We start from the raw sequence: 21,418 nt of genomic DNA on the forward strand, positions 1-21,418 counted from the left end.
GGCTAACAACTGGGGGCCAGAATTCTTTAAGTATCAGTACCCACAGTGGCCTGAGCCACCTCTGGAGCCCCTATGAACAGAAAAAGGACGTTTTCGGGTTTTCTTGTTCCTTGGGTAACCCTGGTCCCTCCAACAGTCGGTATGCAAACATGTGGGCAGAATGCTAGTCCTCTCTGGGTGGGAAAAAGAACTAGCAGCCTAGAAAAGGGCAGACTCTTCTGGTCTCTGTTGCTGGTCGATTGGGATGCCTCCTCTGAGAGGAGGAAGCAGGGTGGGACGATCTGCTGGGGAAGGAGAGGGGAATGGGAAGTAAAGTATGGTTCCCTTTCTCCGTACCCCCCTCCCCCAATCTGGAGGTAAATCACCATCTGAATAGAGATATTTCCCAATCAGCTCCTGGAAGCCTTCCCTTTATTAGCCCACTTGTAGGAAAATGTCAGATGTCAGATTGGCTCCCATGTCAGATTAACTGTTAACGCTGTGCCCCAGCCCCTCATCTCGCCAGGCGGGGCAAGCAGATTATTATATTACAATTTATAAATAGAAAATAAAATAAAATAATCGGGTGGGGCTGAGGCACTGGGGAAGAAGAGGAGAAATAGTCCTCGTCGACGAGTACCCATCATCAACCCCATCTACTTAGGACCCAACCTCTCAGTTAGAGGTTGCCCCTAAACCGTCGCGTCCATTTTTCTCCCTATCCCTCCCTCCCTCCCAATCAGCATCGTCTGCTGCCCACATCTCCAGATCTCAGCCCGCACACTCCCGTTTAGGCGGATGCCACGAGGTTTCTATGCCTGGAGCGCTCAGTCCAGCAGCTCCTCCGCCAAGCGATAGAGGAACCGAGAGTACCAATGCATGCCAGTTGGCTGGACGGCCCCGCCCGGAAGCAGCGCCCCCAGCGCGTGCAGCAGGCGCAGAGGAGCAAAGGCGCGGTGCGCCCACTGGTGACTCTCCAGAACCGCGTAGCACGAGGCCAGGACATCGTTGACCAGCAGCGTCCCGTGCGCTGTGAGCGGTGCGAACACGCCAACAGCTTCCTCCCGCGCCACTCGGGCCACGCGCGCAGGCCGAAGGGCGTCCCCGCCTGGCGCCAGCACCGAGTCCCCCGCGCGCAGCCGGCGCGCAAACACCGGTGCAAAGTCGCCTGGCTCGGGCGCAGGCCCTCGAGCGGCGAACACCAGGTGCCAGGGAGTGAGCAACAGCTTGCGCGGGGGCCGCTCGGTCTCCACAGCCACGAAAGAGGCCCGGCGCTGCAAGTCCCGGTCCAGGAAGAGCAGCACGGGCGTGGGCACCACCCGGCCTGCCGCGTCTGCCGCCAGCACCCAGTCACCGCGGTGCAGTTCCCGCAGCCCCTTCCGCTCGCCGCTCCGCAGGCGCACGGTGGCATTTCCCGGAAAGCAGCCGCCTGCCCTGACCGCCAGTGAGTTATCTGGAGGGGACAAGCAGAGAGAGGATTGTATGGAGACCAGTTCCAGAATGTTAGTACAGACTGTCAAAGACGTGGGTCAAGCCCAGCGCAGACCTCACCAGTCCCGGAACAACATGCAAGTTCCCACGGATCTGGTCCTAACCTGGGCAGAAATGGAAGGGGGGTTTACAACACTAACGCCCGCCTGGGGTCCCCTAGAGTCGCAACAGGGCTGCGTACCCTCAGTTTCCCGGAGGGACCTCACCACCCACCCCGTACTGTACCGGCTTTGACAGACACGTGGACGTGGTTGCGGGACTCGTAATAGACCCAGTCGAAGCCGGCTTCCACTGCCAGGCGCGCCAGCAACCCATACTTATTGCGGTCGCGGTCGGACGTGGTGATATCCAGGGCACGTCCTTCGTAGTGAAGTGAGTCCTGAGCGTGGTGGCCGTCCTCGTCCCAGCCCTCGGTCACCCGTAGGCGCACTCCGGGCCACATGTTCATCACCGCAATAGCCAGCGCGTTCACCCGCTCTTTACAACGCTGGCGGGGAATAAAGGAGTCAGTCTCCTCAGTACCACTACCACCAGCATGGGGGCTAAAGCGACCTGGACGGGCGGGTTAATTCTTCTTTGTTTTCCCGACACCCCTCCAGTCCCTCCCAGATTTTGAGTGTCCTGAGGAAGTGAGAATCTGAATGGGTGTAGTCGCTAATCTATGCTCTCCAGAACGTCGTTGGCGAACTGTGGGGTCACCCCTGAGATTGAGAGGGAGCGCCCAAACCTAGTTCTTTCCCCCACTTTTAATTTCCGCCCCTCATCCCTAGTTGTTCTGGGACCTCAGTTCAACCTGGGAGAGGGCAAGAGTGGAGAGAGCGGGTGTAAGCTTGGTCAGGGAGGGGTTGAGCAGCCCGGCTCCGCGAGAGGAGCCCCTGTTTTGGCCTGGCCCCCGCCCCAAGCCCCGGCTGCCCTCCCTCCGCCTGATTCATCTTTTGTTTCGTTGCCTTCCCTGGCACCGGGCATCGCTTCCTTCCTTCCTTCCTCCTCCTCCTTTCAGCCCCTAGCATTAACCCTTTCGTGGTGCGAGTGCCCCCCACAGAGGTGCCCAAGCGGAGCCGTGCGGGATCTAGGCTGCTGGAAAAAGGGTTGGGGCGGCGGGGGCTGCGCGAAGTACAATGGCCATTCTCCCGGATGACTTAACCGAGCGAGAATCCCGGGCCGAGGCCGGGGACGCGCCGGGAGAAGCGGACTCAGCAGCTCCATCCACAAAGGCGCTTTTCAGCCGCCCCGGCTCAGAGAGAGGAAAGGGCAGAAAGCCGCGCCCCCCATCCCTGCTCCGGCCCGCCGGGTCCCCTCCCCCAGCGCGGCCAGCTCTCCCAGTTCCAGCTCGGGCTCCGCCAGCCCTGAGAGCCCCCCATTTCTCCGTCTCTGCTCCGGAGGCAGCGCAGAAAGGCGTGGGAGTAACACCTGAGAATAACGCGAGCAGCCCTTGCGCGGATCTGGGGGGCCCCCTGCAGGGTGGGAGTGGAGAGGAGGAAAAGCAGCAGCGGCTGGAAGCCTGCGCCGGGGGAGTGAGACCACGGTTATCTCGGCCGCTCCAGTCTGGGAGCCGGAGACCTTGGCGCACACCACAGCACGGACCTCGCGGGAGGAGGCACAGAGAGGACAGCTTCCTTTTCTTCTCCCCGCTCTGACCTCTCCTCGGACTTGGTTTTCTCCTAACTGCCAGAGGGACGTTTCCCCCCTGCCCTTCTTCCCGAGTCTTCTACACCTCCGCAGGGTTGGAGAGGAGGGGAGGGGGAAGACAGGAAAAGTGGTAACTCCTTCCAACTTTTTGTCGTTTTGTCCCCTAAGGAGGCCCTGAGGCCTTGACCTGCGGGGGCAGCAGCCCAGTGCAGAGCCAACTCAATGGAAGCCTTTTGCAGCCAGGGTGTGGGAGATAAGCAGGACCGAGGGGGGTTCCCAGGCCTGTCAGAGCCTCTCCTGGGCCTATCCCTTGTTCTGCCCCCTCTGCTGCAGGTGGAAACCAGAGGAAAGGGCCAGGATATTCCATCCCTGGCCAGGAGGGAAGGAGTATCCCCTTCCCAATCTCTGGGTAGGAGGAATGCTTCAGGGCAAGAGCGAGAAGGAATTCTTTCTCCCCTGGACAGGTTTTCCTAACAAAGTAACCTGGAAAACTATGGCAGTTAATCAGAGGAAATCCGTACCCCTCCCTCTCCCCCCACCTCCCCACTCCATACACAATTAGGTGGTGTAATGGAAAGTGTATAGGACTTAGAATCAGGAGTCCTGAATTCTAGTCCCAGGCATGCCACTAATTAGTTTCAAGATTTTGATTAAATCACTTTTCCTCCCGGGGCCCCGCCCCTAAAAAAAGGGGGGGGGGGGGGGGGGGGGGGGGGGGGGGGGGGGTGGAAGAATGTGACCTCCAGGTTTCCTTCCAGCTCGGACACTTGAGATCACAGGGCAGAGGTGGTCCTTCACACCTCACCACAGGTTGGTTAGGTTCTGGTCTGCAGCAGGTGCTTAATACATGGTAGTTGAATTCATTTTAACCCTTTAATTCCAAGGAAAGTCCCTGAGCTACACTGAGTTTGAGGGACACAGGAACCCTTTGATTCTCAGGTGGACCCATCTGTTCTTCCCATCAAAGATCACTTTTCACTCCAGGACAGTCGTTTAGACTCTAGAATAGCTTTACCTTGGTTCTGAGATGCCTCCCCCATGCCAAAGACAATTCTTGCCCAGCCCCTCCTCAGGTAGATGGCCTGATGACCTGACCCTTGGTCACCCCTTTCCCAGCCCCTTCAGTCTCTTTAGCCCACAGAGTTTTAACACAATCAGGTCAGGAGCCAGGCTAAGGGTAGAGCTTTCTGTCTGCTGCCTAGCCAGCTCCTGGCCCCCAGCTCACCCCAGCCCTTCCTGCCTGGCTCGGTAGCTGACCCCCGGTCCACGCCTCAGCCATTTCCCGTCTCGCCTGCCGCCATCCTCCTTTCCCCGCCCTCCCTGTCTCTCCCAGCTTCACTCTCACTAGTCCCTTCTCCCCCTCCCCATGCAGCCTCTCCCTGGATCCCTCCTGATCACTCCGTACAGCCAGCAGAGGTGTGTGTGTGTGTGTGTGTGTTTTGGGGTGGGGGGCGGGTGAGGGGTGAGGAGTGTAGGTAGGTCCTTGAGATCAAGGTCCCTGTAGATGAAGTCCAGCTCACACCATCCCCGTCCCCTCCGCCAGCTGCCAGAGGAGAGCAGAGAAATTGGCGGTGCCCTCGAGCAGGTGGGGAGAGGCCCTCCTTACCTCGGTCATCAAGCGGTCTGCACCGCTGCTCTCCTCGTCCTTGAAGATGATGTCGGGGTTGTAGTTAGGCACCAGGTCCCGGAAGCGCTCGGAGCCTCTTGTCACCCTCCCCTCGGCCGGCCCACTGGCGCCCAGGGTCCGCTCGGGCACGCTGGGCACAAATTGCTTGTAGAGCAGCGGCACGAGCTGCTTGCGCACGTAGCGGCGCCGGCCAACCGGCCCCCGGCCCGGCCCGCAGCTCTGGGCCGGCAGCGCCAGAAGTGCCAAGCAGCAGAGGGGCACCAGACTGGCCGGCAGCGCCATGGATGCAGCGGACTCGGGCCAAAAGGGAACGTTCTTGTCCTCACCAGCTCGCTCGTCAGTTGGGCATCTCCCCCTGCACCAGAGAGCGCAGCAGGCAGAGCTGCCCCCAGAGTGCCCTAGAGCGCTTGTGGCTCAGCACACCTGGCTGCCGCCAGCTCTGCCTACATACCCCCGGGGGGTCTGGAACCTGCTACTGACCGGCCATCATAGCGGGGAAGGGGGGTCGTGGGTAAGTGCCAATCCTGCCGGGCTCTGCCGTCAGGCTCCGGCTCTGCCAGAACGCCGGGGCTCCGCCTTAAGTGGCCCCTGGCCCCGCCCCCCGCCCTTCTCCCAGGACCGTCCCGCCCCCTACCACCGGGGCGGGGGCTCTAGTCGGCCACCGCTGGTCCACTTCGTTTCCACCCTGGAAACCAGGCAGGCACCTGCCTAAGAAATTCTAACAGCTGTACAGTCCTTGGCTGCCTGGATAAGCATCCCTCTACCTCTAAGCCTATGTGTGGCACCAAACCACCCTGATACTCGAATTGGATCTTTGCTCTCCCCAAGCCTACCTGGCAGGCCATGTCCCCCCGCTATCATCTAGGAGCTATGGGATCCAATTTCTGCCCAAGACCAGCCAAGCCCTTTGGGCACACAACCAGAGCCTCCCTTCTGTGGTCCTCCCCCAACCTCCCCCACTTCCATCTCTCCTCCTTAGCAGTAACCAAGACTGGAAGGGCTGGATACCAGGGGACCATTTTCCCTGGTAGCTTTGCAGTCTTCTGCTGGGAGCTTCCCCAGAATCAGGAACGGAGCTTCATACCTATAGTCTGGTTTAGGACTTCAAACTTTTGTCCCCTCTCTTATCCTTGCCAAACACCCAACTTGTGGATTGGAAACTGCTGGAGGGCAGTGGGTACTTAAAGTCATAGTATCTAACAGTCTGATGATCCCTTCCCTTTACCCTCCATCTAGTCACCTCTTTATCTTTCTCCTTCTCTGCCCCCGCTGGAGCCATTCGGGTCTCACCTCAGAGGCTCTGAGCCTGCAACACTTCACCCATTAATCTACTATCATTTAGAAATCTTTCTCTTGGGCTTCCCTGGTGGCGCAGTGGTTGGGAGTCCGCCTGCCGATGCAGGGGACGCAGGTTCGTGACCCGGTCCGGGAAGATCCCACATGCCACGGAGCGGCTGGGCCCACGAGCCATGGCCGCTGAGCCTGCGCGTCCGGAGCCTGCGCTCCGCAACAGGAGAGGCCACAACGGTGAGAGGCCCGCGTACAGCAAAAAAAAAAAAAAAAAAAAAAAATCTTTCTCTAAGAAGCCTTCCCTGATGTTCTGACACTGGACCTCTATGTTTCCTTGAGAACCAGTTATTAACTGCCATCCACTGTGGTATGGTATTAAAATTATGTCACCCTTACTACACACAGCAGTTCTTAAGCACAAACTTAAACACAATCTTGGCTGAGCACCTGGCCTACAGTAGGGTGCTCAGCAAGTATTTGTGGCACTACGCTTTTCTTTTTTTTTTTTTTTTTTGGTATTCCATACTCACTCCTCACTCAGCTCTATGGCTAACATTCACAGTAACTGTGTACATTAGAAAAAAGCAGCCCTTCCTCAAGCCACCTGATTGCCATTTGCAAGAAAAGTCATAGTAACTATACATACAGTGACTGTGAGGTGAATGGTGCCTCTAGCAGTTGGGCAATGTACAATCTACATAACCATGAGCGGAAACTTTGCCTCTACCCCCAACATAGCAGGGGGGCTTGCAGAGTATTCAAGACACTGATAGCCTTGGGAAAGATGGAGTTAGGTTCTTCTCTGAGAATCATAAACCCTTGTCAGGCAGCCACTTCTTTTACTCTACATCAAATAGGCAGGTCAAGGAGGAAAGGGCTGGTGTAGGGGGGAAGGGGATATTATATAGGGGGATGTTATCCCATTCCTACACCGATGCCCACCTACCCCCAATAACCAAGGCACAGAAATAAGGCCTGGGCATAGGGAAAAGTCAGGTGACCAGCCAGCTTTAAGGAAGGCTAAGGGAAGAGGAGCTTCCCACTGCCTAACACCAGACCCAAGTCCCCAAAGGCCACTGAGGATGTGGATGGAGGGGAAGGGAAAGGATGGTGGCAAGGACCCCTCGGTTTCTCTCTGCAGACTCAGGACTGGTGGGAGCAAAGCCGTTCAAATAGACACAGAGACAGGCCCTTTAAAAAAAACAAAGCAGACCCTGGGATCAACTTTATTGCTGATGGTTGTGGCCTCTCCTCCCTATGACCCTGTCTCTCCAGTGGTCCGTAGCTCCTCCAGGATAGCACAGGGCTTAGGCTCTGCTGGGCCAGAGGCAAGGGAGACAATCTGCCTCCCAAGTCTGCCCCCAGCACAGTCCCTCCCCTGCCCCCACCCCACCCTATTGCACATCAAATCATGTAAACATGGCTATGGGCATGGCCCGGAACAGCAGTGAGGCAGATTGATGTGTAAACGAATTTGGGACCGGGAGCCAGACCCAGTCACCCAGCCCCACCTCACGCTGGGGCCCACAGTTAAATCTGGAAAAGCTGGGGGGCCTGGTCCCAAACTCTGGCTCAGATGATGCAACAGTGCAGACAGCTCAGCTCCCCTCTGCCACCCACCCTCTCAGATTCCAGGTCCTGAGGTCCACCCACCCCTGGGCACCCCTCCAGGCCTGGGCAGCAGATGGCAGTGTCCAGTTTTCTCCCTCCCACCCCCAGCTGGAGGTCACTGGTGCTGGGTCTTCCTAGATGCCCGGGGGAAACCGGAAACCGGCAACGGCAGTCTGTCCAGCCCTGTGGAAGAGGCAGGGTGGGCAGTCAAAAGCGGGATATAGGTTCAGTCCTCAGGGATAAGACAACCAAGCCACAGAATGGGTGGATGAGATACGCTGCAAACAAAGCAGACAGCATGCCATCTCCCCTGCTTGGGATGACCACTGTTCCAGAGGGCTCCATCCCACAACCCCACCAGCCTCACCCCCACTCCCTCTCACCAAAGGCCCGGATCAGCTCTGCCCGCACAGCTGCGGTGAAGGTTTTCACCAAACAGAGAGTGGTGAGGCCCGCGAAGGCTGCGTTGTAGAGGAACACGATGTAGAAATTGCCCAGCCAGTTGAAGCGTCCGAAGTCACCCAGAAGGTCCAAACGAGTGAGCCCTGAAGTACAAAGGCCAGGATGGGAGGTAGGCTCCCCAACCCTTCCCTGGCTCAGAGCCCAGCTTTCTGCTGCCTCCTGGTGGCCACATCTCAACACTGCAACTAATAGGTTGGCTTCTATTCATTCGTTATTCCTATCTCCCAAGCTCTGTCTCAGGGACAGTTCGGGGCTATTGAAGAAAGTGTCAGCAGCTAGGCTTGCTTTAACTTCCCTTCCAGAGTTTGGCATCTTCTCCTCCCATGGGGGGGTGCCCTCTGGCTCCAGGAGTCCTGAGGAGCATCCTGGGCCTGCTACTTGTTCCTGGGCCAGGAGCCTACAAGCCAAATGTCACCAAATGTTTTTTTTAGTAGACAGAGCAGTGTGGAGGCTAAGATCTCTGACTCTGGTCATGGCTGCTTCGGTTCCTATCTGAACTCCACCCTATCTAACTGTGTGATCTGGGGCAAATCCATTAAATATCTGTGCCTCAGTTTCTTCAACTAAAGAGAAAATAACGGGACTGTGAGAATTAAATGAGACAACACACAGAAAGCACTATATGCGCCAGGCACTGTTCCAACACTTACCGAGCCCCTAACAGTAACAATATAATCATCACAAATTAAAATTCTGGAGGGCTTCCCTGGTGGCGCAGTGGTTGAGAGTCCGCCTGCCGATGCAGGGGACACGGGTTCGTGCCCCGGTCCGGGAAGATCCCACATGCCGCGGAGCGGCTGCGCCCGTGAGCCACAGCTGCTGAGCCTGCACGTCTGGAGCCTGTTGCTCCGCGGCGGGAGAGGCCACAAGAGTGAGAGGCCCGCGTACCGCAAAAAAAAAAAAAAAAATTCTGGAGCCCCGCGTCCCCCCCCCACTTAAAAAATATTCCTACCAGCATCCAACCTTAAAGGAACTAACTGGTGGACCCACAGGCCAAGTTTCCTAAATCGCCATGGCATAAGTACAAATGGTAGAGTAGAGAGAATATGAACTTAAGAATCAAATAGAACTGACTTAAATACTAAATCATGTACAGTATACGGATGATGATGGTGGGGAGGTGGGGAACCTATGCAACTCCCCTACTACCTTGGGTGAACCAGTTACACTTTTGAACATTTTTACCAGGTAATGCTAGATCATAGCTAAAGATGGGAGAAGAATTGAGCATGTTATTTGATGCCCAGTGTGTAGAAAAAGCACTGGACACTGGACTGGGGTTCAGGAGACAGAGGTTCTAGTCTGACTTGGCCTTGCTTCAAACAAGCTGTATAACTCTGGGTAAATCAGTTAGCTTTTCTGTTTCTCTTTTTTTTTTCTTTTTTTATCTTAGTTTGGCCACGCAGCGCGGCAAGCCAGGATCTTATTTCCCCGACCAGGGATGGAACCCGCGCACCCTGGAGTGTAAGTACGGAGTCTTAACCACTGGACGGCCGGTAAAGTCCCTGTTTTTCATCTTTTAAATGAGAATGTTGGGACTTCCCTGGCAGTCCAGTGGTTAAGACTCCGTGCTTCCACTGCAGGGGGCAAGGGTTGATCCCTCATGCCGCAGAAAAAGAAAGAACTGTTTATCAGATGATCCACCGCAAAAGAAGATTTGGGGGAAAGTGGTGCTTCTCCAACAACAACAAAAAAAATGGAAGTAAGTAGGGGAGGCTGTGGGATGGATGTAGCAAATGGAAAAAGTATGAGCTTTGAAGCAACACTACTCTGAGGCTCAGCATAGCATTTTATAGAGCCTCTGTTTCTCCATCTGTAAAATGGAGATAATCCCTCCTCATAGGTTTGTTGTGGGAATTAGAGAGAGCATGAATATAATGTGTCTGCTTAGTACCAGTAGGTACTCAAAAAAAGCCAATTCTCTTACCTCCTTTTGCTACTTACCCAGGGTTCGAGAGAAGACAGGAAGTGCTGAGCTTAGGACCAGGAGACAGACACAGTTGCCAATTATCTGGGTGGGATTAAGGAAAGGGCAGGTCAGGGTAGCAGAGCTGCCAGCACCTAGTGCCCAGGCACGCCCCCCAGGCCAGCTACCTGCGTCATGGCTGTGTCATGCCATCTGGGCCGCAGTCCCCAGAAGAGTGGAGAGCTGTAGAATCCCACGACCGAGGAAACCATCAGGTAACTGTCACTGGGTTAGGGAAGAACTGGTCTGCTCCCAAGGATTAATGCCTCATCTCAAAGGGAACAGACCTCTCTCCCCCAGCGCTCCTTTCAAATCAAGTCTTTTCCTTCTTTCTGAACCCCGGGTTGGCCAAGTCTTGCCCCCTTCCCTATCACTCCCACTGTAGCTCTGCCCAGCAACCCAGAGGAGACAGGTTTGGTGAAGAGAGGCAACGGTGGGTTTCCAGAAAGATACAAGATGAGTACGACCTGAACGACAGCACCAAAGGAGCCCAGCTTGGAGAAGGAGACCTGGCCCAGGGAGGCACCCTGAGAGACGGAGCAGTGTCACTGTGCAGCACGCCCCACCATCATCAATGCCACCCGCACCCAGCCTACCCTCTGGCCTCAGCTTCTGCCCCCTCACCCAGCCTTTCTTAGGCCCTCCCCAAAAGATACGGTGGGAGGGCAGCCCAGTACCTGCATGCCCCGGGGCATGGCAGCCTCATCGATGAGCAGCTCCAGGATGTGGATGGCCACAATGAGCACAGACAGACCCTGTGTGAGGCAAGGTCATGGACTCCCATCCCTGTCCCAGCCCACGGTTGTATCCAGAGTTGAATGTTAAGAGCAGACACTCTGGTCCAACATTTTCAGTTTCCAGTTAGCTGTGTGGGACCTCCTGAAGGCTGATGCTAGCAAGAGAGCACCTTTGAGGGTATTATAAGATGCACCCTCTCCAGATGGGAAGGATTGCAAAAAGGCCAAATAGAAAAATATACCTCTTCCTCCAGACAAATAAGACTTATTCCCAAGTCCAGGATGTAGCAAATGGGGGGATGGACTGGATTTCGACCCTTATTTTCACCCCAGAGCAAACCTGCATAACTGTTTAGGCCCTGCGTGGCCTTGGGCAAACTCCTTAACTTCTCAGTTTCATCATCTACAAAATGGGGACTGATGTGCTCAGCACAAGGCGGGACACAAAGTAGATACTCGTTGAGAGACAACTACTATTATTGATGATAACCAGGTCCTTGCATCTCCTCCCTGCTCCCTGAGAAGGTCTAAGGTACTCAAGGGCCTACTACCTCCCACCCCCACCAAGGCTGGTATCCGTACCGTCAGTACCAGCAAGCACAGCATGGCCAGTGGGTAGCCCAGGTTCCGCTGCCAGGCTGAAGCCTTCCACCGCTTCTCTGTGCAGGGATGGAAAGCAGTTAGCAAGGGCCTAGAATGAGGCTCTCTTCTCCTTGGGGAAAGCAGGCATCCCAGTGCCTACCAACCCACATACCCAGCAGGACCCTCTGTGTCTGCAGAGCCAGGACCCGTCTGTGCAGCAGTTCCATGTCCAAGGGCAGCCAGCAGGAAGTGGGATCTGAGGGCAGAGAAGATGGTGCTGTCCCCGAGTCCTGCACAGGCCCTGCCCAAGCCACGCTCACCATCCCAACTGGGAAGAGCTGCGTCTCACTGCAAATCCTGCGGGTCAAAGCTGCCTCCTCAAAGGCCGAGCAGTGCAGCTGCTCCTCCAGGTCCTCCAGCAGCTGTGGGCAGGGGAAAGGGAGGGATGGGCTGTCAGAGGCTCCCTGATCCCAAAGGCCCCAGGCGAAGCCTGCTCGTCTCAGGCCTCCTTTGTCCTATTCCTTCCCCTTCCCTCATTCACCACCCTGCGGCCAGGCTCTTTATGCAGTCCCTCCCAGCTGCCATGTCTTCTGCTTTGTATGCCTGGTGACCAGCTCCAGGTGATGAGGGTCAAGGATACAGGAGCCAGCAAAGGCTGTGGCCATCTGCAAGGTGTGCACTGCACAACTGTAGGGCTGCTTCATTGTTTGGCTCCAGCTTTGCAGGAAGCCCGCCCTGCAGGATCAAAGGACAAGGGGCACTACGTACCCGGGGCTTGACCAGCAGCTTCCCAGTGACCGAGAACATGCGGGCGAGACCTAGCGGAGTACACACTGTGGGGACAGGAGCCAGTCACCTACCAGACCCTTCTCTCTACCGCTTCCCCGTCCCACCCTTCCATTCCGTCTTCCACCCTGGTTGCTCTGGCCTGAGGACCTTACCCATTCCCTCCCAGGTCCTGAACACTCACCCAGGAGCAGCAGGACCCCGAGGAAGGAGATGCAGGAGTAGAGGTAGGGGAGGTAGTACTCCCAGAAGTCTAAGGGTTAAAAAAAAGTACGTCAGCCCATCTCTCTCCTCCTGCTTACTGGGGGATGACAGGCCTCAGAGTCCAGGCAAAGGCACAAGACAAAAGCCTATAGGGGTTAGGAAAGTAATGTAAATGAGGAAAGCTGGCCAGCAGAAGAAGGAGCGACAGAGACTATAGCAAACTGGAGATCCTATCTAAAGGGCACAACCACTATTTGGCCCAAGTCACTGGGGCCTAGTGTGGCCAGATCCTCAACCTTGTCAAGCAAAGCCAGAAACCTGGATATTAATGTGAAATCTCCCCATTTCAACGGACTCACATTTTTTGTAATCATTGCATGGGCCCAATGGAACACTTCTACGGGTTGGATTTGGCCTGAAATCCATCCGTTTGAAACTTCAGTCTAAGGGGGAAGGTCCCAAACTGCTCCACTTTAGAGGGATACAGTTGGTCCGGGCAAGGGAACATCGGCCAGCTGAAGAGTCAGCCGGCCTGGAGGGTGGGGAGGAAGCTGGCCTTCTCACCATACAGGGACTCCGTGCTGGCCTTACTGTTGTCCACAATGGCTGACGCCACCCACACCATTCCCAGCACCAGCAGAGTGAGGAACATCAGCATCACCACCGTCTCGTAGACCCGGGCCAGGACACCCTATAGGAGGAGGCAGTAGGTGGGGGGCGGGCAGTGTGGGGAAGGAAGGAGACGGCAGAGATGGCAGCTTGGCTGGGGACCCGAGAGGACCGGATTCAGGAGGCAGCGGAGGGCGTTTCCCGCTTACTCTGCTAAGTCACTCTGTCCTCCTGCCCCACAGTCCGGGATCATTCCCTCTACTGGATATCCTTCATTTGCAATCCCCCTCCCCAGATCCCTTCTCCATCCCTGTCTTGCCCTCGGAGGCTGACCCCGAGGTCGGTGCCACATAAGCTCTTTGCCCTCTGGTTTCCTGTTCACCTTGCCCAATGGGAAGGGCTGGCAGGAGAGTGGAAGGTAGGAAGAGAAAGAGTCCAGGGTAATTTTTTGTGTTTCCTCCCACCTTGGGCACCTTTGACATTAGCTCCTCTCCTGGGTGGCCACACCTCCCCAGCTTCCACTATCAGTGGGTTCCAGAAATTATTTCTTCCTCTGGCTCCCACAGGCTTAGGGGTGGTAATGACCTCCTGTTGTCACTAGCGCCTCAAGCCCCTTAGTGCTGATTAAACGTCCGCAAATAGTCTCTTCATTAAAATCTCTTCAGTTGAACCCTCTCAGTGGAATTCTGTCTCCTGTCTGCACGGATTGATTGACACATTCCCCCACTCACCTTTCTGGAGCCAGCGAAGCCCTCAGACTCAGTGAAGAAATATGCAAAGGGCATGAGGAAGATGAGGGACAAGTTGGAGAAGAGGAAAATGAGGTTCCAGAGGCCTAGAGCAAAAAAGGAGAAGCAGAGATGGTCATTAAGGGGGGACCCCAACCCACTGGGGACTGACCATGTGGCAGGGAAGGCGGGAGGGATGGGGTGCTCTATGAGGGATTAGCCCAGGCTGTCTGTGTCTGCCCTACCCAATCTGCTCTCCATCCCCACCCTCAGCTGCATCCAGGGTCGATGTACCATGGATGAGGGAGCCGTTGAGCCACTGGATGTAGTAGTTCCGAGGCAGTGAGAGCAGCACCTCGTTGCTGATGATGGAGAAGGGCAGGAGCAGGACAGCACCCAGGGCGACTGCCAGGGTGAAGGTGCACAGCTCGAGCCTGGGCAGAGAAGGGGAAGTGCCTCTGATTAGCTCAGACACTCACTTCCCTGGGCCCAAGAAGCCCCATTCGTCCCCACAGGCACTTGTGACTTCTAGAACCAGCTGTAGCAGTGACAGACCTAGGGAAAGAGCTGTCTAGCTGGGGCTCTACCCACTGCCTCCCCACCGTAGCCCTTACCTCCAGGAAAGCCTTGGCATGTGGGATGGGAACACCTCAGGCATTTATGGGAAACTGGTCGCCTGCCATATCACTTGCCCAGACTGTCCCCAGGAATGAGGTCCTCCCGCACTTGCCTATAGGGTGTGCCGGGCATGATGCCAAGCTAAGGGGCCTGACTTCTCTGCTCAGCTCAGGGAAGTGGATTTCTGAGCTTGCCTTCTTCAGCCTGAACAGAGCAGGGTCACTCCATATGGCTATGCCCTATGGGAAGGTACTAAGGCAAAGCGGGGACAAGGGGAGTTGAAACCCAGCTTCATAGCCAAGGCCTGTGCCCTGGGCTGCATCAGCTGAAAAGAAGGGACAATTATCTAGTTGGCCCATGGGAGGTGAGAGAGGGGGGTTGCCTTTTAATCTGTTGCCTGTTGAATCAGAGGGGTCATCTCTATATTTTTCTCTTTAGGCGCTAGTGAATAATAACAGCCTAGAGTAAGGGCCATCCTCTCAGAAATAAGCATGCCCCGCCTTTGGGGGTTCCACCTTCCCCATCCCCTGCCGTTTCCATCAATCTGTATCCCCACCCCACACCCTCTCCAGTGGCTGCTGGGAGGTGAAGCCAAGCTGGAGCCACTTCTGGTGACTTAGGCCCGCAGAAGAGGCTTCAGAGTTCCTGGCCAAGAGGCTGCTTGAAGCTCCCGGCCTAACCTGGGAGACAGGAACAGCAGCTTTTCCAAGCATCCCTAGGATAGCGTAAAGCCAGAAGAAGCCAGAAATGGGGCGGAAGCAGAAACTCTCTCTTCTGACACCTTACTCTCCCCCAGCTCCAGGGGCCTCAGGTCCCAGCTTCTAAAGGCTACTAGTGCCAGGCGCTGAGGCAACGATACTCACGCAATCTTGTTGACTGTAGCATCTTCATCATCCACTATAAAAGACAGAGGCATGGGGGGAGGCAGGCCATCAGTGTGCAGCTCTGGGGGCCACCTGGGTCGCAGTGTGCTCTCCTGCTCCCTCCTGTCTCCTGAAAGAAGGGCCTGGGCCCACTGAGGCAGAGCTGGGCAGGAGGCCCTGGGAGAGCTCACACTATGAACCCCACAACCTATTCTCTGGCCAGGGTGGCAGCTAAAAAATCAGTGGTCCCAGGGGCTTCCCTGGTGGCGCAGTGGTTGAGAGTCCGCCTGCCGAGGCAGGGGACGCAGGTTCGTGCCCCGGTCCGGGAAGATCCCACATGCCGTGGAGCGGCTGGGCCCGTGAGCCATGGCCTCTGAGCCTGCCCATCTGGAGCCTGTGCTCCGCAACGGGAGAGGCCACAACAGTGAGAGGCCCGCGTACCGCAAAAAAAAAAAAAAAAAAAAAAAATCAGTGGTCCCAGGTGGAGAGAGTATGGACCAGAAATTCCCCCACTTCCCTCCTTCCCCAGCTCTCCTCCATCATAGGTTCCTCTTTGTAAGCTGCAAATACAATGAATGACTGGTCTGTGAGGTTGGTTACATCAGCGGCTAGGTATAGCAAAGGGAAATGGCGGGGGCGCAGGGGGGGAGGGAGAATCATGGAGAAAGTCCCCAGGGAAATCACACTGAGGACTAGCTGCCTTCTTGGCTGAGGGTGCATAAAGCCGTCTGGAGGGGAGGAAAGCTTCAGGCCAGGACAGGAAGATCTGGACAGGCTGGAGCTAGGAACTGTGGTAAGTGTGTCCCTCCCCTTAACCACACAATGCCTACAGAAAGCTTTAATCTGAACTCTCTACCAAGAGAAAGGTCACCATCACCAGGTCCTGGGGCCCCAGTGGTCAGGGAGGTCTCTGGCCCTGGGTATAGGAGCACTAGGAGAGGAGATGACAGAGCTTGTGCCCATGATAACATTCACCCTGCAGCTGCCTGCTTTAGGTTCACAGAGAGCTTTCACATTAGCCATCATATCTGCTCTACACAATGACAGTGGACTGGGTAGAGACTGCTAGGCTCATTTTGTAGAGGATGCAACTGAGGGTCACAAGAGTTGCATTACTTGCCCTGTGGCTCTGTTAGTTGAGGGACTTCCATCTAGACTTTCCACTCTACCACCTTGTCTCTGCCTGTGGAGGGAGGGAGGCAGAAGAGGCAGAGGCTCCAGAACGGCCACCCCTCCTTTCCCAGCAGGCGCCATAGGCCGCTTCCCCTGAGGCTGGTGCCATGGCAACGGGAACACTGGCAGAGGGCAGGCAGAAGGGAGGGAAGTCACAGGTACCTGTGGTGAATTCAGCAGGCTTCTTGAAGCGGGTCAGGGCGATGTGGCAGAGGATGTAGAGTGTAGCAAACAGAAGTGTTGAGATCTGTGGCAGAGTATGAGCGAGATGAGAAGCTCTAAGCCCCACACATTTCACAGCCCCAATGGCCTCTCTTAATTCCACAGGGACACTTTCCCAAAACTAGGCTCCATACTTCCAGGGGTTCCATCTTTCTCCCCAGTACTTCCTTCTAGTCAAGGCCTCAGGGGCCTACAACAAGCATCAGACAGGGGCTGTCCCACGCACTTGGGAAAACAGTACCATGCCCAGCTCTACAAGGGTTTTTTCCCAGGAAAAAAATAGTTCCAACTGAACCCTGGTTGGTAAATTGTCAGAGAAGACTCCTAGAGATGCACATATCCGCACACCTGAAACAGGCCACAGAACCGGAGGGAATTTACTCCTAGCACATTATTGGAAAAGGAAGCAGGTTTGAGGGGAAGAAGGGGATGTCTGCATTGTCCTGGTGCTGCACCCCCCTCTTCCTCCACTCCCACCTTGATCCAACTCTAGGAGAAAATAAGTAGGAATCATGTTCCTAGACCAACTCAGAGCTTCCACTCTGTTTATTCAGGGGCCCTGAAAGATCAGGTCTGCTCTGGGCCAAACTAGAGCCTCTTTGATGCCCTGTCCTTAATAGTAGGCTTTAATTGGGGCCCCACATCTATAAAGTTTCTAGAGCTGGCATCAGCCCCTTTAAAAGCTATCAATCCCTGGTCCCTACCTAAGGTGATTTGCAACTGCAGGGTAGGCCTCAAAGGGTCTGTCCCATGCCCCTGGGGGACTACTCCTCCAATGGACAGTTATGGCAGGACTTGGCCAGGTTATTCTACACATGCATGCATCCCTACTCTACCGCAAGTAAGCTGCTATTGCCCAGGGAAGGAGCCACTAGACAGCTTGGCTCCACAACCAGGGCCAGAGAATCTTGAGATGTTATTGCGTTTGAAGTAGGCAGGATCAGGGACTTCCCTGGTGGCGCAGTGGTTAAGAATCCGCCTGCCAATGCAGGAGACACGAGTTTGAGCCCTGCTCCAGGAAGATCCCACGTGCCACGGAGCACCTAAGCCCGTGCACCACAACTACTGAGCCTGCGCTCTAGAGTCTGAGAGCCACAACTACTGAGCCCACGTGCCACAGTTACTGAAGCCCGCACATCTAGAGCCCATGCTCCGAAACAAGAGAAGCTGCTGCAATGAGAAGCCCATGCACCGCAACAAAGAGTAGCCCCCACTCGCCGCAACTAGAGAAAGCCCGCACGCAGCAACGAAGACCCAAAGGAGCCAAAAATAAATAAATTTAAAAAAAGAAGGCAGAATCAGTCTCATAGGTGCTCCAGTCCCCAAGAGGAGCTGACCCTACAGGGAATCTGCATACAGCTCTCTATGCAAAGAGAGAAGTCATAGACCCCAGGAGAACCAAGGGTCCAGGACAAAACTGTAGCTTTTAATATCAGGGAAGTAGGGTAGAATGAGCCACTCAGATTGTAACTGCAAGATTTTTACTGCCTAGTGCTCTGCCCTGGGCTTGCTTAATAAGCAGGAAGGTGGGAGGGCTCAAAAGGTCAGACTGGAGTTCCACGCAGTTCCATGCAGTTCCAGCAGAGACTAGGTCATTTTCTAGAGCAGGGGATTGGAGCCAGATGGGGGAGGTACTAGAAGCCTTCAGGCTGCCCTTGGCCAGCACTGATGTCCTCAGCTAATGGGACTAAAGGATGGGGGAGACATCCAGGAGGCTGCTTCTCTGTCCAAGGTCTCATCCCTCCCTGTTCTCTAGGAATGTGGGTCTCTGGCTCTACACTGTCTCAAGGCCTGGGTGTGCCTCCACGATATGCCCAACCCTGTCATGTGGAACTATCCACTAAGAAACACACAAGGAAAGCTTCCTGAAAGCAGATCTGGAGCTCTACACATGGACAGATATACTGCCTACTTCTCAGTCCTCACAGATAAGGGCAGACCTAGTTATGCCATGGCTCACATTAGCCCTCCTCCAATCTGAGGCTGCCCAGGGCAGACTAGGGCCAAGTCTGAGAAAAATGAAGGATGACCCCATCAGTGGGTTCTCCACTCACTAACTTCTATTCTTCTAAACCCTTCCCTTTCCCTTTAGTATTTGTGGGTGAGGGCTACCCAGGGGAGCTCCAAGGGAGGAGACAGAGAAGAAAGGAGAGAGATGAGAGTTCAGAGCAGGCCCGAGAAAGATGCGATCCCCTAAACTCCACTGGGTGCCCCTGGCCCAGAAGTGAGGAGTCCCTTGCTGTGTGGCAGTTTCAGCTGTAACTCTAGGTGGCAGTGAGGCAGTAAGGAAAGCAGCCAGGTGCCCTCTGTAGCACCGGGGGAAACCACTCACAGGAAATCCCTGAATGGCTGGGAAGCTAGGAAACTCGGCTTGCAGGATTTCTAACAAACACCAATAAGGGGGAGGAAAAGAAGGGGAAACTTTAGTTGTTCCCCATCTCTACACAGTAGAATCCACCTCAGCAAGAGTACTTTCTTCTAAAGTGGGAAACCCACCAAAGTCCACTGTTCGTCTCCCCTTCGTCAAAATTATTTGGGTTTGAGGAGTAAGTGCAAATAAGCCTCCCCCCAGCCAAACCCATCCCTCTCCAACCATCTGACTAAAACCAGCAGGCTCACCAGTCTCCCAGACACACGAAGACCTGCACTCCGAACACGGGCGGGGGTGGGGGGACAGGGGGGGGGGGAGGGGCGTGTCGAGTGGGAGGAACGGAAACCGATCGGCTTTGTTTATCGTGCAGCTACCCAGCTGACCCGATCTAGGGATTCGCCAGCCCGAGCACTGGTCGGACCAGGGCCCTTCGTCGTTAGCCCCTGGACCAAGCATTGTCTGCCGGCACTCTGAGCCCAGGTGGTCTCACTCCGACCCGGACTCTCCCTCTCCCGCGACTCCCGTTCCCCACTTGGTCCTACCCTTCCTGCCCGGGTCCCGCACTCACAATGCACTCGCGGACCTTCTCGTGGAATAGCTGCTCTCGCACGGATAGCACTTCGTAGTCAGCTGCTTCCATACTCTGCTCAGCATGACTGGGGCAGGGGTGTCTCCGGGCCCGGGGAGGACCAGCGGGGATGAAACCGCCGCCGCCAAGCACCCGGACCCAGCGAAGGAGCCGTTTTTTGCAGCCTGTGACGAAGACTCGGGGTAATCTGGGGCTCAGGTTCTGTCGTCTGGACGCCCTTCCCTTAAAGGGGCAGGCACCCGCGGGCCTCGTTTTAAAGGGCCCCGGCCCCCCGCTGCTCCCTCCCCTTTAAGGTCAGGCTTCCGTAGAGTTTCAACGCAGACACCAGCCGATAGGCACGCTAAGAGGAAGCGCAAGTCCCGGTTCTATTTTACAAGAGGCAGAGTGACAACACAACGGATGGGCGGGATCATTCCAGGGAGCGGAACTCATTGGTTCCTACTGAGCTGCCGCTCTTCGCTAGAGGAACGCTGATAGGCTCGCCCCGTGGAAGGCGGGATCTTTGGGGCTTAACCGGTGCTCGTTCTAAAACTAAGCAACTGTCTTTTTCACCTCCCGTAGTTGATAAGCAACGAGTGTGACCTTGGTTAAATAAGCCATTTGGATCAGGCCATCCAGGTGGAATGTGAGAGCACCACAGGGTTCTGAAAGGTACGGCTGCTCAGTAACAAAAGGCCCGTAGTAGCATTTTCTTTTTTTTTAATTTAATTTTTTTTTTTATACAGCAGGTTCTTATTAGTTATCTATTTTATACATATTAGTGTATATATGTCAATCCCAATCTCCCAATTCATACCACCAGCACCACTACCATCCCCTCCCGCTTTCCCCCCTTGGTGTCCATACGTTTGTTCTCTACATCTGTGTCTTTATTTCTGCCCTGAAAACAGGTTCATCTGTACCATTTTTCTAGGTTCCACATATATGCGTTAATACAGGATATTTGTTTTTCTCTTTCTGACTTACTTCACTCTGTATGACAGTCTCTAGATCCATCCACGTCTCTACAAATGACCCAATTTCGTTCCTTTTTATGGCTGAGTAATATTCCATTGCGTAGTAGCATTTTCTGAAAGTGTTTATTGTGGGGTGAGGAACCCACTGCCGCCAAGTTTTCACTCAGTCACTTTTGTGGGAGCCCTAGTGTGTGCTAGAACAAATACCAAAGAAAAGTGGATAAGAAACTACAGAAATATCCATCTGAAACTTTGTGAGGAAATGCCCACAGGGGATCATGGGCTGAGTCAAACATTAGCTGACCACCTACTATGTGCCACTCACTTTATAGATTTTATCTCATTTTACCCAGGGAAAGGTATGATTAGCATTTTAGAGATTAGAAAATGGTGAGATGTTGTCACAAGGGATGCAAGTTACCTTCCTATGACCTTGATACATGTACTGTTTGGGAAGTCCCACCTTCATGGAGTTAAACCCTTCCTCTAAAATGGAGGGAGCAGTACAGGGAAACTTAAAAGAAGGGCTGAGTTTTGCAAAGCCCCCCACTGAAGAATAAGAGCACAATTCTAAAGGACTAGACCGTGTCCCGTTACTATCTGAGCAAGAGTCAGGGGCCAGAATGAACAAATGAATTCTGTACTCTTGAAACAGGGCATGTACCTTTATCTCTATTCTGTTTCCCCAGTGATTTGAAGTAGAACCTTGGGAAATAAAAAGCATATACTTGTATATACATACATATTTGTATTTGTGTGTATGTTATATATAATATACTACACATGTGTATGTATGTATGTATATATATATGTCTTTGGTAGTAGCAAGATAATGAGAGGACGTGAATAGCTGATTTCCCTTTTAGCAGCCAAGCTTGGAGTGAAGAGAATCCAATGAGGAGAGCGGGCAGAGATAGAAAGAGAA

At 54.6% G+C, this 21,418-nt stretch overlaps 2 protein-coding genes across 8 annotated transcripts; both read right to left on the reverse strand.

Moving 5' to 3' along the window:
- Positions 1-385: 385 nt before the first annotated feature.
- DHH (desert hedgehog signaling molecule) lies at positions 386-5,301 on the reverse strand. Its single transcript, XM_029204487.1, has 3 exons — positions 4,706-5,301; positions 1,696-1,957; positions 386-1,432 (listed from the first exon to the last, which is right to left on the reverse strand). Exons 1-3 carry the CDS (start codon positions 5,006-5,008, stop codon positions 807-809), a joined length of 1,191 nt encoding a protein of 396 aa, XP_029060320.1. The 5' UTR covers positions 5,009-5,301; the 3' UTR covers positions 386-806.
- Positions 5,302-7,212: 1,911 nt separating this feature from the next.
- LMBR1L (limb development membrane protein 1 like) lies at positions 7,213-19,954 on the reverse strand. Of its 7 annotated transcripts, none has more exons than XM_029204462.1 (17): positions 19,517-19,954; positions 16,518-16,602; positions 15,183-15,216; positions 13,996-14,135; positions 13,705-13,808; positions 12,929-13,055; positions 12,345-12,413; positions 12,143-12,207; positions 11,724-11,796; positions 11,547-11,630; positions 11,375-11,451; positions 10,733-10,810; positions 10,509-10,582; positions 10,184-10,274; positions 10,034-10,100; positions 8,011-8,172; positions 7,213-7,810 (listed from the first exon to the last, which is right to left on the reverse strand). In XM_029204462.1, exons 1-17 carry the CDS (start codon positions 19,586-19,588, stop codon positions 7,743-7,745), a joined length of 1,470 nt encoding a protein of 489 aa, XP_029060295.1. In that variant the 5' UTR covers positions 19,589-19,954; the 3' UTR covers positions 7,213-7,742. The 7 variants fall into 7 exon arrangements, with proteins under 7 accessions (XP_029060295.1, XP_029060291.1, XP_029060290.1 ...); XM_029204459.1 differs by having other exon boundaries at positions 7,229-7,810; positions 15,183-15,312; positions 19,517-19,588; XM_029204458.1 differs by having other exon boundaries at positions 11,547-11,796; positions 15,183-15,312; positions 19,532-19,874.
- Between the last annotated feature and the right edge of the window lie 1,464 nt (positions 19,955-21,418).

Source organism: Monodon monoceros, unplaced genomic scaffold (genome assembly GCF_005190385.1).
Source record: "Monodon monoceros isolate NGI ecotype Baffin Bay Population unplaced genomic scaffold, NGI_Narwhal_1 Super_Scaffold_6, whole genome shotgun sequence".
NCBI classification, from domain to species: domain Eukaryota; kingdom Metazoa; phylum Chordata; class Mammalia; order Artiodactyla; family Monodontidae; genus Monodon; species Monodon monoceros.

Bases quoted from the DNA above. Each gene is read 5' to 3' on its own strand.
- LMBR1L (XM_029204457.1), bottom strand. From the start codon at position 19,588: ATGGAAGCAGCTGACTACGAAGTGCTATCCGTGCGAGAGCAGCTATTC. The intron at 16,603-19,516 runs GTGAGTGCGGGA...ACTCTGCCACAG, and splicing joins AGAAGGTCCGCGAGTGCATT to ATCTCAACACTTCTGTTTGC. The intron at 10,275-10,508 runs GTATCTTTCTGG...ACCCAGTGACAG, and splicing joins GTTCAGGTCGTACTCATCTT to TTACCTGATGGTTTCCTCGG.
- DHH (XM_029204487.1), bottom strand. From the start codon at position 5,008: ATGGCGCTGCCGGCCAGTCTGGTGCCCCTCTGCTGCTTGGCACTTCTG. The intron at 1,958-4,705 runs GTAAGGAGGGCC...ATTCCCCGCCAG, and splicing joins CAGACCGCTTGATGACCGAG to CGTTGTAAAGAGCGGGTGAA. The intron at 1,433-1,695 runs GTACAGTACGGG...TGTCCCCTCCAG, and splicing joins CCACGTGTCTGTCAAAGCCG to ATAACTCACTGGCGGTCAGG.